The 17319-nt window shown below is 42.6% G+C and overlaps 1 protein-coding gene across 4 annotated transcripts in view; it reads right to left on the minus strand.

The window, feature by feature from the left end:
* The window catches only part of LOC120860722 (sterile alpha motif domain-containing protein 12), a 449519-nt gene that overhangs the window by 180329 nt on the left and 251871 nt on the right, over positions 1–17319 (minus strand). For 2 of the 4 annotated variants that reach the window (XM_040236471.1, XM_040236469.1), the window contains one exon: positions 7131–7271. In XM_040236471.1, coding sequence (XP_040092405.1) covers positions 7131–7271 — 141 coding nt within the window. Of the gene's footprint in view, positions 1–6720; positions 7272–17319 lie in introns of those variants that run through there. The other 2 variants (XM_040236470.1, XM_040236468.1) reach the window with 1 other exon arrangement.

The following is a 17319-nucleotide window of genomic DNA, read 5'->3' on the forward strand; positions in this document are numbered from 1 at the left end:
TTTCTCAAAAAGTCTACTGATGTGCTCTACAAAGACTCCTTTCTTTAAGCAAGGTGGTGGACCAGATGGCCTATTCCAATTCAGATGGCCTACTTTAGTTGCTAAAGTATCGTTGTGGGGGTGACTGGACTAAAATACTCAGTCTGTACACATGGTTCTGAAAAGTCTTCTTGGCTTAGGGAGTAGTGTTTCTAATTTGTGTTGTTCCATAAGATGGAGCTTTGGGCAAGTCCATCTGGTCATGTAATTCTCAACTAAAATTCAACACATATATTTTTGACAATGTGGAAAAAGCCCTTTGGGAAACACTAATGTTTAATGAGCTATAACTGGCCTTGGTAAACAATCATACTCTTATTTTTTTTTTTTTTTTCATTTTGCAGGCACTAATTAAAAAGGCCTTTGAAGACTGGCAGCATTTACTGTCTTCATTTGCCTTATCCTCCAGCTGGAACATCGCTTTCTACTGCTTAAATTTACCCAACCTTCACAGTTACTGTTACATTTTTATATTATCCATGTATCTGTAGCCAAGAAAGACACTGAAAAGGGCATTGCAGGAGTGGTTCTACACTACAGTGTTCCTGAGGTTGAGGGAAGCAATTACAGCTCAAAGGGGAAGATATTAAGAATAAAACTGTAATCTTGATGATGATGTTAAAAGTTTACACTTTTGACCTTGTGAAGCAGGGGTCCACAAACTATGAACTAGAAATTGTGCTTATAAATAGAGTTTTATTGGTGCACTACTATGCCCCATTCACTTCAGATTGTCTGTGGTTGCTCTCCCATGACGGATGGGGGCGGGGTTTTACAACAGACATTCTATGGCCTGTAAAGACTAAAATACTTACTATCTAGCTCTTCCCAGAATAAGTCTGCCAGCCCACTTTCATAGACTATGCCATGAACTGCACTATATAGTTTTCACATAAAATCTCATGCAATCCTCGTATCATTGCTGTGAAATAGGAATAACTCACTGGACAGATCAGAGGTGATACAGTGTAATGGATACAGTTTGCTGTCAAGTCAGACAGATCTGTACTAGGCTTTTTACTAGCTGTCCGAAACTGTATCTATTATTTATATTCTCTGACCTCAGTTTCCCCACAAGTAAATTGAAGCTAACGACAGTACTGATTATGCTAGGGTAAATGTCAAGGGTTGATGTGACAATTAGTGCATTGCTTTGCATATAGTAAATATTTAATACTCATCAGCTATATGAGAAATGGCTTTTAGTATCCCTGGGTGTTTTTCTTCCTAGAAATATCCTGTAATAAAGAGCTAAGGGTGCCCCCTGTAAGTTTGATTATAGATTAATTTGGTGGATCCCAGAATAATTTGCACCACTCTGTGTATTACATAAAGCACCTTTTTTTCCTTGTCTCTCATGCATTGAGCATAATAAATAACATAATGATATTATTTCCTGCTCTGTACTGCATTTCACAAAAGACAGCTGCAGGTGCCCTGATATGGTTGAGTTTCCTGCAGGAACGTGGAAGCAAGCAAGACCGCCAGATGAACAGCCTGGCCACTCCACAGAAGACCAAAAGGCTGCAGGAGGGAAGGAAGCACCTCAAAGGCACCAAAGGGAATGAGAGTAAAGCAGGGTCAAACACTGATTATGTTGCTGGCAAATATCAGGCAGTTACAGGGCCATTGTGAATAAAGGCAGGGCAGTTAGAAACCAGCATTTTAGCTGAAGGATGGTTTTGGCTTTAGATAATGAGCTGCTTCAGGAATTCTTGTCACAATTCATTGATAGAGCCCATAAGTGGATGACTATGAGTCCACCATACACATTTTTAAAGCACCTTACAGTTTTTCTCTTTGGTCAGCATGCAGAAGAGGGGCGGGAAGAAAAAGGAGGGCAGAAACTTCATCTCTCCTGTGCTCAGATAACCTACAGTGACAGGCCAGAGCCCTCCTGGTCTATTTGTGACGATTTTGGCCATATTACTGTCATGGGGCTCCTGGTGGCTAAGTGACAATGACTGGTATAGAAGAAAAGTTTCAGGCAAATTTTAAAACATCAGTTAAAAGTTAGAAAATTAGCCTTAATTATCTATTAGTTTACTTCCTCTAGAAACAGGGTAGAATGAGCTTTCAGATGGATGTATCTAATTTGGAGGTCTGATTACAAACTGAAGTAACTGATTTCTGTATAATTTCTACATCCAAAAGGATGTTGTTTCCTTGAGAGGAAATCTTTAGAGTCCATTCATTTGTTTCATTTTGGAGTTGATTTCCAAGTTTGTGGCAGGTTCTTTTGAATGCCTCTAATGGGGTAAGACTTCATTCTTGGAGAACTGGGTTCCTCTTTAGAAATGGCAGCCCAATATTTAGCTTTAGGTCTTGTAAATAAAGTGGGTAATCAAGCATGGAGAAACATGGTGGGTCCAAGATAAAGCTTGGAAAAAAAACAAATAATCCAATTATAAAATAAGTAAAGGATCTATAATAGATGTTTACCCAGAGAAGATACACAAATAGCCAGTAAGGACTGAAAAGGTGTTCAGTATCATTAGCTGTCAGGGAAATACAAATCAATATTACAGTGACATTCTACTTTACACATATTAGAATGGTTATAATAAAAAAGACATACAATAACAAGTGTCGGCAACTATGTGGAGAAACTGAGACCCTCATAGACTGTTTGTGGGAATATAAAAGGGTCCAGCTTGCTCTGGAAAACAGTCTGGCAGCGCCTGTAATGGGTACACATGGAGGTAGCTTATGACTCTAAGATTCCATGCCCAGGTATATACCCAAGAGAAATGAAAACAAGTCTATACAAAATGTTGTACAAGAATGTTCAAAACAATATTATAGAAAATATCCAAGATTCATAAGCAATCCAAGTGTCCAACTGATGAATGAATAACTCAAATGTGGTACATTCATATGATGAAATACAATTTGGCAATTAAAAAAAATGAAATATTGACACACGCTTACAACATGAGTGGACCTTAGGAACATTATTCTAAGTAAAAGTAGCCAGTTGCAGAAGACCACATATTGGATTATTCCATTCATAGGCAAGGTCTAGAATAGGCAAATAGAAAACAGATTAATGGTTTTTAAAAGCTGCTGGTTGGGGAGCATTGGGAAGAAATGGGGAATGACTGTTAGTGGGTATTGGATTTCTTTCTGGGGTGATGAAAATGTTTCAAAATTAATTGTGGTGATGGGTGCACAACTCTGTGACTGTACTATAAAATCACTGAATTTACACTTTAAGTAGTTAAACTGTATATTCTGTGAACTCTATATTCTGTAGGTTATCTCGATAAAGCATAGTATAAAAATAAAGCTTTGATATAAATTAAGGAGGTTGATTTAATTTTGTGGCTTCTATTACTGACCACCAACTATGTGCTGTGCTTACTGTCACACTGCACTGAGTGAGAGACATATATATTTGAGCTCATTTAATTCTCATAACACCCTATGAGGTGAGTAGATTTACTGATCTCACTTTTCAGAGATCAGGAAATTGGAACACAGACGGACTAAGTAACTTCCATGAAATAACACACCAGTAAGTGTTGGGGCCAAGATTTAAAATTCAGGCCTGTGTGAAATTCACGGTTTCTCCTTGTTTCTTTTAAAATACTTTATTCTTTAAACAGTTAATATGAACATATTTCAAGACACAAAATGACTTAAGAAGCATAAATCCTGTATCTCCCTTCTTCCCTGTCCCACAGGTAAGAGTCTGTATTAGCTTCTTGGGTATCATTTCCTTATTCACATAAAGCACATTTGCATATTTCTCCCTCTTTCATTTGCAAATGCAGCACCCTCTCCACCTTGTTCTGCCCCTTGCTTTTTCTACTTCATTCATCATCTCCAGATCCTTCCATATCATTAGTCCTCAATCTCGTGTTTATAACTTCGGAGAACACATCGCCCGGATGTACCACAACGTATTTATCTGGCCTCCTAATGGTGGACACGCAGGTTCTTCCTAAACTTTTGCTACTCCATTAAAGCTTATGTTTTGAAATTGTCTTCCACAGCATGAAGGAAACACATAAGAAACTTAATCAGTTGTGAATTAAGTAATCATCCTCACAAACTGGCTCCTTTGAAGGCAACAATCCTCATTTAAATGTGTGAGTAGGAAAATATTTCTTAAAAACAAAAATGAATTGCATCACACTAGAATCATAGTCCCATGTGAGCTGAGAAAGACAGTGTATCTCTAGAGACTGGAGAGGTGAGTTACACTCTTTCAAGGGAAAGTGCAGGGATTTCCCAAAACGAAGGAACGTTCTAAGACATCTGTTTATACCTATCTAGTATATTATTTCCAGTGATGAATATTTTCAGAGATGAGGGATCAAATATTCAATACTGAATCACATTATCACTTGCCTGGTACATTTTTATATGATATACAAGTTAAGTCATTCAGTTCACCTGGGTGGAATGGAGTTACAATTCTTATTATAGCAAACCTAGACCCACAATGTTTTAAGGCAACCCTAGCTGATTTTAGAACTTCTATTATGAATCATAAAATGACTTGTCAATTTCTGTTTCCCTTTTCTTTTTTTAAAGAAATCATCCTTTCAATAAGGCATGGATTTTCAAAGGCCATCCGACATAAAATGAGTTTGAACATTAACATGGAAAGGACAAGCAATAAAAAAAAAAAGTAATAGGAGTGCAGACAAAATTTCCAAGAGCTAGAGAACATGATCTCTTCTTCTAAAGGGAATGGAATGAAAGAATTCTAAAGGCACTGCTTTTCAAAGTGAAAGAAAATGACAACTGGATCGAAAAGGCTGAACTCCGCATTACCTTCCCAGAACACAAACATATATTTAGCTTAATAGAGTTGAGTACCATCTCAGGAAAAATCTTATATATTATGCATCTAGGGCAATGAAAGCTGTAGAAAATGATTTTGCAAAGCAAACACATGGCAGACTGTCAGTAGCAGAGGCAAAAAAAAAAAAAAGAAAAGTCCAAAGGTACACGTGATGAGTTCAGGTCTCAATTCTGTGTCTCACCCCAGGAGGAGAACAGCAGAGCGGAGGAAACGCCAGATGCTGAACAGAACCGGGCAGGGCGGCACTGTGACTGGAGCTGAAATGGTGTGTGTTTTCTGATTACAAATGTAATACGGATTTATACTTGAAGATTGGAAAATTTTAGAAAAATAAAAAGAAAACAGAATCACCCACAGTGTCACTCCCCATGGAAAACCATTATCAAAATACTGGCTAAACCATTTTCAACTCTTTTCCTATGTGCATATAAAAATATGTCTTTACAAAATTGGGCTCATATTATAAATGAAATTTTATATGTGACCTTTCCCCCTTCTTCCTATTACTTTGAGTACTTTCCCATGTTGTCATATATTCCTTGAAGATATAATTCCAATGACTCCATTATATTGTATCTTCTCAGTTTACGTAGAATTATCTGATTCTCCCTGTATTGCTGAACTTCTAGGTTGTTTTTAATTTCTCAGTTTTATACCTAGCACTGCAATGGACATTCCTCTGATAAATCTTTGAATCTCTCTGTACTTCTTAAGAGAAACTTAAAAGTATATCACTAAGTTGGATTCACATGTAAGTCACTTAGTGTACCTGTTAACTGTAAATTTACCACTGAAAGTCTCTGGAGACCAAAGCAGATAATGCACACCAAATAAACAATATATTTCCATATTACCTGAAGTCTGTATCTATCCTTCTAGAACGGTCATCTTTCAGGCAGTACTTTACTTCCTCTAGGCAAACAGACTATTACTGGGTTAATCTAAATGCAATAACATGAAACTTGGCTGACCCAGATTTCTTCAATATCAGTATGCATGCAATTACAATATTCTACAGGTTGAAAAAGACCCAAGGCTCTCAAAAATACATATTTTATCATCCTTTCATCCAAAATGGTGTACAATGAGCATTAAAATAAAACAGGGTTATAGCTGATGGCAGTTGATAGCAACCAGATCTTACCTAGACATATAACTTACAGATAACGTGCCTTAAAGTTTTCTTCAAGACTCAACTTTATTCTGTCACTTCCAGTTACAGGGCTTTTAAACGCTTTCAACAAATTGAAATTATTAATGATTCTTCTTTAGAACTATATGGTTGCAATACTCCAGTTTTAAATTCTCCATAGTGCATTTAAAATTTTATTCTATTTGCTTTTCAAGATGATAAATAGGGTTTGCAAAATTTCTAGAAAGTGTGTGTATACATACATATGTATGTTCATATATATGTGTTGTTGTTGTTTAGTCGTTAACTCATGTCTGAGTCTTTTGTGACCCCATGGACTGTAGCCTGTCAGGCTCCTCTGTCCATGGGATTTCCCAGGCAAGAATACTAGAGTAGGTTTGCCATTTCCTTCTCCAGGGGATCTTCCCGACCCAGGGATGGAAACTGCATCTCCTGCGTTGGCAGGCAGATTCTTTACCACTGAGCCACCTAGGAAGCCCCCACATGTATTTATACACACATACACACACACACACATATATATATACACACACACACACACACATGGACAGAGACATACCTCTAAAATGTTTTTCTCCCATTAGTTAGTGAAAAGTGAAGTAAAGCAAAACACAATAAAAATGCCACTTCTATCATGGCCATATGAACCACAGTGTCACTCAAATCCCAAGGACCCTGCAGAATGGGAAGTTAGACTCAAATGGCAGGGCAGCACTGTGCAGTTTTGCAAGCTGCACACTGTGCAACTCTAGGGGGTGCAACGGCATCCTGATCTGTGTTACTGGTACTCTCTGGGGCTTGTGCAGTGTGCAACCTCTATAGCTGGATATGATGGAAGACCTTGAAATTAGCTCAGATAATTCTGTTTGTTTATCCATTATTTATCTATACCTCCTTCCCCCTAGTGAGCTATGAAAAAGAGAAATTTTAGGAGGGGAGTGACCTTTAAATCTTTATAGGTTTTTTTTTTTTTTTAATGAAAGAATTGTGCAAAAAAACACACACCCAAAACCCCAAAACAAAACAATCCAGTTTTTCCCCCAGCTCCCCTCTGTCGTGATGGTAAGGGTTTCTTTCCTCCCGCCTCCCCTTGCATCCACCCACTAGGCAGCAGCAGGGTACCTTGCGTGAGTAACTGTAGGTTTCTGACTTCTTCTCGCACCTTCAGCTGGAGCACCTGTTGCAAGATGAGCTGCCGGAGGTTCTCCTGGGCGATCCCCATTCGTTCAAGCTTTTTGTCTGTAAGTCTCAGCAGGGCTCGCCCTGCAGGGTTTCAAGAAATAAAAGGAAAAGCAGATGAACAACGCTGGAAAAGGATTTCCGTCTTCCTCTGGGCTGACCTTGCCGTAACAGAAGTCTCCATCTAAACACAGACACTTTAGAACAGAGGGTCCTCCTTTGTGCCCACTGACAGGAATGGATAGGCAGGATGGAAAAAAAAATCCACAAATTTAGAAAAGCACTTCAATTTTTATCTAGTTATCGGCAATCCCCAACTGACCCACGCATTGAGTTAAATAGAACAGCAACATTTTAACCTGGGTATTTGGGTCACGGATTGCAGGTTTCCATAGAAACAATGCTCTCTGTTGGGTGATGGGTTCTAAGGCTCGCCTATAGGAACCCGTGCCACTGATGAGCAGCCTGAAGAGTTAGATGCTCTAACCGTGGTTATAGGGAAACTCCAGCAATGATTAACCAAGTTACAATAATGTTTCTGTGAAACACGCATTTAATGTTCCAGGTTCCATCGGCAAGCATCCACCTCCTGTGCTGCACCCCTGGTGCTGGGCTGGAGTTCCGTCTTTGGCTGGTGGGACCTATGCTACTGTTGTTTTAGTCACTAAGTTGTGTCTAGCTCTTTTTGCAACCCCATGGACTGAAGCTCGCCAGGCTCCTCTGTCCGTAACATTTCCCCAATATCGGAGTGGCTTGCCTTTTCCTTCTCCAGGGGATCTTCCTGACCCAGGGATCGAACTTGCATCTCCAGTATTGGCAGGTGGAATTTTTACCACTGAGCCACCAGGGAAGCCTGGTGGGAGCTATGCCTTAGCTCAATCACTGGTCTAAGGCGAGGGTCCAGCAGGGCTGAGCGTGGGCATCGAAAACACTACAAAACAAGGAGCCTCAGGTGTGAGTGCCCTCAGAAAAGACACTCTGGGCCCTGGGTAGCCTGGAATAGTGTTGGTTAGTATAAGTCACTCAGTGATGTCTGACTCTTTGAGACCCCATGGCCTGTAGCCCACCAGCTCCTCTGTCCATGGAGTTCTCCAGGCAAGAATACTGGAGTAGGTAGCCATTCTCTTCTCCAGGGGATCTTCCCAACCCAGGGATCAAACCCAGGTCTTCTGCTTTGCAGGTGGACTCTTAACCATCTGAGCTACCAGGGCAGCCTGGCACAGATTCCTTTCAATCCCTTTCTTTTTCTGGTGTGGGGGTAGGGTCCTGCATGCTTCCCTTGCTACTGTGATTTCTATCAAGTTCTCCAACTCTCTCCACTCTGCCTGCCCTGGAATAAGCACACTTCCCTTGGAGAGTTTGTATAAGAAATAAAGGGAATGACTATTGCTAAATGTCACAGCACCCCCCTGTGCTCCTCAACACCCCCAGTCACCAGACTTGCAGGTCTTTTTTCACTTTAACTGATGACGAATAGACACAGTCCACCAGTGATTAAAGGTAAGTCTTTGGGTACACTTTGCTATACACTTCAGGAACTAAATTCTCTACCTCCTTGAAAAAGAAATCCAACAGCCCAAAAGTAGGGTTAATGGACATTTTTTTTTTTCTGAGGAATAGCAAAACCTGAGTGTCTTCTGAGTAGAGATAGGTGAATGGGGAGAAACAGTTAGGAGCAACCTGTGCTGTTCATGCCTCTCTTTACCTTCCTTGAATCTTCGCTAAATGCGTCAGTCAGAGTAAGTTAGGTTCCATGCTGCAGTAACAAGTAGGCCCAAAATATCAGTGGCTACAATGACGTTTATTTCCTGCCTATTCTCATGTCAACTGCAAGTCCATCTATTTTGAAAACTGCTGATCACTGTTATCAGAGGAGGAAGAGATGTGCTGGAAGGTCTCAGAGCAACAGTGAAATGCTCAGCCTGGAGTTACTGACAAATCTTTGGCCAGAATCAATCACAGGAACTTTCCCACCCACCAAGGGTCCACACCTGGACTGTGCTTGCATCATGTGCCAGGCAGAAGTGGGGGGAAGAGATACATCTGATGGGGAGAACTGATGAGGACCACACCAGTACTGATTTGGCTCCGGACGGGTGCCTGGCAAGGAAGTGAGTGCAGGAGGTTGTGGAGGTGGGTGGTGGTCTGAAGCCTCAATAAAATCTGTACGAGAAAGAGGAAGGAGAGGTGGGGGAAGGGGAACCTGAGGAAGCTTAGCAAGAGCAGGCAGGTCATGGCGGCCAGGAGAAAGGAGGCAAGGGGCACACAGACACACACACGCTCTCAAGTAATCGTGTCTGTCTGCTGTAATGGGCAGACTGATGCCCTTTCAGCCAAAGATGTCCCTGTCCTCATCTCTGGGACCTGTGAGTTTGTTACTTTATATGACCAAAGGGACACTGCAAATGTGATTTCATTAACGATCTTGAGATGGTAGAGTATCTGACATTATCCATGTGGGTCCAGTCTAATCATGTGAGTCCTTATAAATGAAAGAGGGAGACAGGAGAGCCAGAGAGGGGAGAGATGTGATAGCAGAAGCAGGCACTGGAGTGATGCGGCCACGAGCCAAGGAACTGAGCTTCCACATGCTGGAAAAGGCAAGAGAATGGATTCTCCCCGACACCCTCCAGAAGGAATGTGGCTTCTCCTTGATTTCTGCTCCTGAAGACCTATTTTAGACTTCTGATTCCTACAACTCTAAGATAATAAATTTGTGTCATTTTAAGTCACTAAGTCTGCAGTAATTTTTTACAGTAGCAATTGGCCTTGTGACTGGAACTCAACATGTTTTGGAGAAGTCAACTCATGGCTTTAGATTTCCTTTCCAATTCCTTTTTTAATTTCTGGGCACTGGCGTACTCCAAGATGGAGAGCTAAGGAGTGGTAAGTCTAAGTCCCAGGCTTCTAGGACAGCCCTGCCTTCAAATATTCTGCTATCAGACCTTGGTCTTGAAATTTCATTCAGAAAACACATAATGGGACTTGGGTATCATTTATGTGGCTATTGGCCTCCAAATAGCAGGAATCTAGTGCTTTATACAAGCCTTCAACTCAACAATGAATATTGCATTTTTTTTTTTTTTAAGGCAAACTAGGGGACTTTCCTGGTCATCCAGTGGTTAAGACTCCACTTTCCAACACAGGGAGCTTGGGTTGGATTCCTGATTGGGAAACTAAGACGCCACATGCTACCCAGTGCAGCAGGGGGCACCCCCAACCAGAAAAAATGGCTGGTTAAAAAATGAAACACACAATTCAGATTATCCAAATCCCTTCCACCAGCAGATTGTAGATATCTCCCTTTCTGTTCCTCATTATTTGGGCTGTGGTTTCACAAGCTGGAACGTTCTGCTGAGGTGTTGATAGGGCAAAGGAGAACTTTGGTCCTGAGAGGCTGGCTGGTCCATCATTAGTGCTAGGAAGTCAAAGGGAGGGTTTTATTCTAGTGTGCATGGCTCAGTTTCTTTATAAGCAAAGAAACAAAGATGCTCCCATCTAAGAACCTCCAACTTCAACATTTCCATTAATGCATCTGACATGTCAAAGTGTGGATACAGAAGCCCAATCAGAATGTTATCTCATCAGTTCTGAATGGATAAGTTACAAAACTCTTATAACAGTCTGTGCATTTCACACTATGTGGTACAAACAATTATACCTATCAACATTTCACCTCTTACATGCTTAGCTGTTCAAGTTATTCTATCAAACCCTGAGACCATAAGTGTTCTTGCTGTTGTTATTTTTTTTTTTAATTGTTTCCAATGATAGAAAGGAAAATTGAGAAAAGCTGAAGAATAGTTAAAGCATGAGAGTTTTTCCTAATTCTTACTACCATACTTTAGTTGTGCTTTATCTTCCTTGGTAAGAAAATAAAAGTCTTAGACTACAGGAGAGAGATTAAGGGAAATTATATGAGAATTTCCTGATAAAATTTCTTCTGGAAAAGATCATGATATGTACACCAAGGAATTTAGGAACAAAATCTGATTTGCTGACATCCCTGGATGGTTTTTACGGAACCATTCAAGTCTGTGGTTCCAAAAACTCTTGACAAGCATTAATTTTACAGGAGCAAATGCCTGGGCAGCCTCCTCACCAAACACCTCCTGCTGATCACAAAATAATAGTGTCTAAACAAGAGTGAGTCATGGGAGTGATAAGGAGTCAACAATCATCAATTATATCTTGTTTTTCGGCAATTTACATTGTCACTTTTTGTTGCTTATCATAAAAATCCAACTGTTAATTTAACAAACATTTTTTGAGCACTGACTGTGTCCTTGTGACTTTGCTATTCACTCTGGGGATAATGAGGAAGAAGACAGTCAGGGTCACTCCCGGAGCTTTCAGATTGATATGCAAGGCAGATAACGATCAATGTTTACAGGTGTGTCAATGTTAAGAAAGGGCAAATATGAGAGCCCAGACTGGGTGAGCTAAACTAGTCTTATCAGGGAGCTATCAGTGAGTAGGGTTATTAACCTGGACTTAGGGAGTAAGTAATAAGAGTAAGTAAATCAGACCAAGACCACTGGATAAAGCCAAGAGTTTTTAAAGAATCCAAAAACCACGTAGATGGGTTTCCCTGGTGGTTCAGTGGTAAAGATTCTGCCTGCCAAGCATGAGATGTGGGTTTGATCATTGGGTCAGGAAAATCCCATGGAGAAGGAAATAGCAACCGACTCCAGTATTCTGGCCTAGGAAATCCCACAGACAGAGGATCTTGGAGGGCTATAGTCCATGGAGTCTCAAAGAGTCGGACATGACTTAGTGACTAAACAGCATCTAGATGAATGAGGAGGCTGCTATTACAGACAGAAATTAGACAGTGCTATATGGCAACCCACTCCAGTGTTCTTGCCTGGAGAATCCCAGGGACAGCGGAGCCTGGTGGGCTGCCGTCTATGGTGTCGCACAGAGTCGGACATGACTGAAGTGACTTAGCAGCATTATGACCTTTCTAGTCCTGCCGTTTCTCACAGAGTCTTGACTGACCACATGGCTCTGTGGTCAGTTGCCTACACAGGGAGGGATCAAGGAGAGAGAAGTCTTCTGAGGACCTCCTTGGTGGTCCAGTGGCTAAAACTCTTCATTCTCAATGCATGGCGCCTGGGTTTGATCCTAGGTCAGGCAGGGAACTAGACCCCATATGCCACCACTAAGACCTGTCACATGCAAATAAATAAATAAATATTATTTTTAAAGTGGGGGAGAGAGAGAAAAGTCAACCCAATTTCAAAAAGGAAGCATCACCTAAATTTTCTGATACTCCAACTGGTACCAAATGGCATTTTGGTGATCCAGACTGTTGGGCCTTTCACAGACTCATAGATTGGAGTTGGAAGAAGCTTAAAAGCCTTCATATTGATCATTCTTGTACCTTTTACCTCTTTCCTTTATGAAGTACTTACTGAGCACCATCTATGCCTGACCCTACTCTGGGTATTGGAGCTGCAGGGAAGCTTACCACTCCTGCCCAAGGAAGACAACACACATAAACCAATGTATGAGGGCAGACAGGGCCCCCTACTGGAAGGATGGTGCTATTGCAGTTAAGGTGGTGAGAAAGGGGTCTCTCTCAAGAGGTGACCTTGGAACACAAAGAAGGGTCGAGGCAAATAGAGGAATGTCAGGAAGGCTAGCGTCACTAGGGCAGAGAAGGCAAGAGAAGTGAACCTAGGAAATGAGGTCCAAGGGAAGGCAGGGGCCAGATCACACAGGGCCTTCCAGGCTTTGGTGAGGTCTCCTGACTTTATACTCAATGGGGACAGTTTTGAGTAAGGGATGAACTGGGCATAATCTCATATATGCAAAGACTCTCTTGGGTTACTAAGTGGGGAATGAACTGGGAGTGGGGAGTAAGTGAGGAGCAATGGCAAGAACCAGCACATGACCAGGGCTGTCAAAACAGGAAGCGGGGATGCCTCACTCTAGGGTAGAGGTAAGGACATAGTAAGAAGTAGTAGAATTCTAGGGACTTCCTTGGTGGCCCAGCGGTTAAGACTTTACCTCCTGATGCAAGGGGTGCGGGTTCAGTCCCTGGTTGGGGAGCTAAGATCTCCCAAGCCTCATAGCCAAAAAAATCAAAATATAAGACAGAAGCAATATTGTAACAAATTCAACAAAGTCTTTTAAAAATGATATAAAAATTAACTTTAAAAAGAAGTAGAATTTTGAATTAGGATATCTACAAGTGAGGTGTGAAAGAACAGCAGACATCAGAGATAAACTCAGGCTTCAACCTGAGTCACCAATGGCTGGGGGTGCCATTTCAGGGCAGGAAGTTGAGTCACTACCCCCAGAGAGGATGTCCTAAAGGGAGGAAATCATGGTAGTATTAGTGCTATTCTTATTTTTTTTTGAGAGCACTTAGGATTTAGAGAAGTGATGAAAAGTATGGAATTAAACAAAGGAGGACAGTTAAAATATTCTTTCCTACCCACAGTGTTTTCATTCATTTAATACTCTCCTCAGTCCCAAAGCTCTAAGGTGGCTGGGGTCAGGTAAGCTCACACACATTCTAGTGGAATTTAGAGAAATCAGAGGGACCTCTTATGAGCCAAGGTCTGTACTGCTGAACCCTAACAGTGGTCTTGGGTGCTAAAACTGTTTCCTAGAACCCCTTGCAGAAGTTCCAGCCAGAGAATATTCCGAGAGGAAGTTCACCCAGCAGAAACGTGGATCTGATGCTCTGCTAGCAATCTTGGAAAATCAGAATTTTGCCCCAACTGAAGCTTAAGCATTACACAGAAGCTGCAATGTGTGTGGGCTAATACAATACCAGCTCCATAAGAATAAGAATCTTTCCTGTCAGGCTCTCCACGTCACACGTGCCCCAATGTTGCCCATGGGCTGGTACACAGTAACAATCGAGATATATTTATCGAACGATGTCCTCAGAGTCACTAAATGCATGTTGTCTTCTTTACTCACATACTGATGATCTCAAGGTTATTAAATTAAGTGCCTTTTCTGCTGCAAGGGTCATTGTTGGATATCAACAATGAGAAATTGAATGTAATAGAGGGAGGTGGTGGCATTTTATTGGGGTCGAATACAGAAACACCTGCCAAGTTGAAAGGCGTAGAGAACTTGGGAATAAATGACCACTTCACCTTCCTACAGACTTGAACGTGAAAGTGTTAGTGGCTCAGTCATGTCTGACTCTTTGTGACCCCACGGACTGTGGCCCACCAGGCTCCTCTGTCCATGGAGTTCTCCAGGCAAGAATACTGGAGTGGGTAACCATTCCCTTTTCCAGGGAATCTTCCCGACCCAGGGATTGAACCTGGGTCTCCTGCATTGCAGGCAGATTCTTTACTATTTGAGCCACCAGGGAAGCCCTCCTACAGGCTTCACCAAAGACAAATGCCTTTTTCTGCTTTTCAATAAGCACCAAGTGAGACTGCAAGCTTTGCTGAGCAGATGGGGAGCAGGAACGGGAAAGTGACAATAGACTTGGGGAGTGGTGTCCTAGTTTCCCACAGTTGCCCTAACCATTACAGATAAAGGGTTCCAAACAATAGGAATTCACTCCTCATCGTTTAGAAGCCAGAGTTCAACTTTGGTGTCACTGGGCTGAAATCAAGATGTTAGCGGGACCACAACCCCCTCTGGAGGCTGTAGGGGAGGATGCCTTCTTTGATGCTTCTAGCTTCTGCTGGCAGTCAGGGTCCCTTTGCTTGTGGCCACATTGTTCTAATCTCTGCCTCTATCTTCACATTACCTTTTCCTCTTCTGTGTGTATAATCTCGTCCCGCCTCTGTCTTATAAGGAGGCCTGTGATCTGCTTTGTGTGTGAGTATTAGTCGCTCAGTCATGTCCAGCTGTTTGAGACCCCATGGACTGTAGCCTGCCAGGCTCCTCTGTCCATGGTATTTTCCAGCAAGAATACTGGAGTGGGTTGCCATTCCCTTCTCTGACGCAGGGATCGAACCTGGATCTCCCACATTGAAGACAGATTCTTTACCGTCTGAGCCATCAGGGAAGCTTGTTATTTACTTTAAGGCCATTTAAATAATCCTGGAAAAAGATCTTCCTGGGAAGACCCTTAACATAATCCCATCTACAAAGAGTCCCTTTCCCTGCTGCTACTGCTGCTAAGTCGCTTCAGTTGTGTCTGACTCTGTGCGACCCCATAGAAGGCAGCCCACCAGGCTCCCCCGTCCCTGGGATTCTCCAGGCAAGAACATTGGAGTGGGTTGCCATTTCCTTCTCCAATGCATGAAAGTGAAAAGTGAAAGTGAAGTTGCTCAGCCGTGTCTGACTCTGTGCGACCCCACGGACTGCAGCCTTCCAGGCTCCTCCATCCATGGGATTTTCCAGGCAAGAGTACTGGAGTGGGGTGCCACTGCCTTCTCCAGTCCCTTTCCTAATAAGGTAACATTCATAGATTCCAGGGCTTAGGACCTGTGTCTCTGAATGACCATTATTCAGTCTGTTTTAAGTTGGAAGGAACCTCTGAGAGTTCTGAGTGTGGCAAAGGGTTCATTGTGCTTCCCATGAGGAAATGAGGCTCAGAGAAAGTACTTGACTAAAACCACCCAGGAAACGGGAGGAGACTTGTGTCTAGACACGTGTCTGGTCTGGTGTCTAGATTAGGTGACTCCTATCTTCTGTTCAGAGAACTATAGCAGAAGCCCTGGCACAGCTTTCAAAGATGACCGACTGCATGTTGCATGGCCTGATGGGAATTTCAGGGTAAACAGGAGGGGGCCGAGGATGCGGCTTCAGCTCCGACCCTACTGGAAAGTCCTGACGCACCTACAAGTGAGCAGGGGATGCCACTTTTCCTGCAGAAGGAATGACGGGGCCTCTTTTCTTGCAGAAATAGAGGTCACTGAACAGCTCCCCAAACAAACAGCCATTTGCGCATGGGGCTAGCTCCAAATCTGATGCTGGTAAAAGTGACATGTAAGGTGGATGCCCCTGGCTCTACCCCAGTCCTGGCTGGGCCAAAGTAACAGAGTGATGGGGACTGGGCAGACCGCCAGGGACCACAGCCTGAACCCATGTTTCTGCAGTTTCACCATGGCTCCAAAGTCACAATTTCTGGAATAACGATACAATACAAAGAGAGAAGCATAAACACAAAAGTGTGGGATTATGAGCTAAATGGTGCAGATAAAGGCTCCGGAGAGCACATGTGAGTCTTAATCGCCTCAGCTCTACAGCAGGGCTAAAAATGACCCTATTTCAGGAGGTGACTGTGAGGATCAAATGATAAATACAAACATGTGCCCTTTGCCAACTGGACCCACCATGACAATGCCATGTGGGTACTACCTGGGCACTATGGTTCTCTGGCTGCCTGAGGATGCTTCCCCCTGGTTCCTTCCACTCCCTGTCACAATAATAGCAACATTAAACACTGTTCCAAGGGCTTTACATGGATTACCTCATTTTCAACAACTCTCTGAAGATACTATTATTATCCATAATCAATTAAAAGCTACTAAACACAGCTAAAGGTCACATATTTACTAAGCTGCAGATCTAGGAGACAAAAATATGTAGGCTGTGCTCTTTACTTCTGTAAACTGCCACCCAGGAATTCTTCACATAGCCTGACACTTCTGCCAATTTTCAGGCAGGAAAGGCAAGGGTCAGGAAGTGATTACTGCGCCTGAGGACTTAGAGGCAAGCAGTGGGACCACGGGAATAACCTCACGATGCACTAGGCTGAGATCACCCTTCCACTCACCTTGCAGTGGAGAATGACAGGGGAATGAGGGGTCTTTGAGGGGAGATGTGAAACAGCTTCATCCCTTCTTCCTCATAGGTCTATGTCTGTACCAGGGATTGAACACATCTCATCTTTTGCTTTTGGTGGGGAGGGCTGTTCCTCCTTACCTGGTCGGGCTTTTGGTGTGCATGCCAAGTCCCTTCTGTTGTGTCTGACTCTTTGTGACCCTATGGACAGTAGCCTGCCAGGCTCCTCTGTCCATGGGATTCTCCAGGTAAGAATACTGGAGTGGGTTCCTATGCCCTCCTCCAGGGGATTTTTCTGAGCCAGGGATCGAACCCGCATCTCTTCTGTCCGCTGCCTTGGCAGACAGGTTCTTTACCACTAGTGCCTCCTGGGAAGCCCTGGGAGGGCTTTCACTAAGTTAAAAAGTCCCTGCAG

The sequence above is a fragment of the Oryx dammah genome, unplaced genomic scaffold, assembly GCF_014754425.2.
Source record: "Oryx dammah isolate SB20612 unplaced genomic scaffold, SCBI_Odam_1.1 HiC_scaffold_11164, whole genome shotgun sequence".
In the NCBI taxonomy this organism is placed as follows: Eukaryota; Metazoa; Chordata; class Mammalia; order Artiodactyla; family Bovidae; genus Oryx; species Oryx dammah.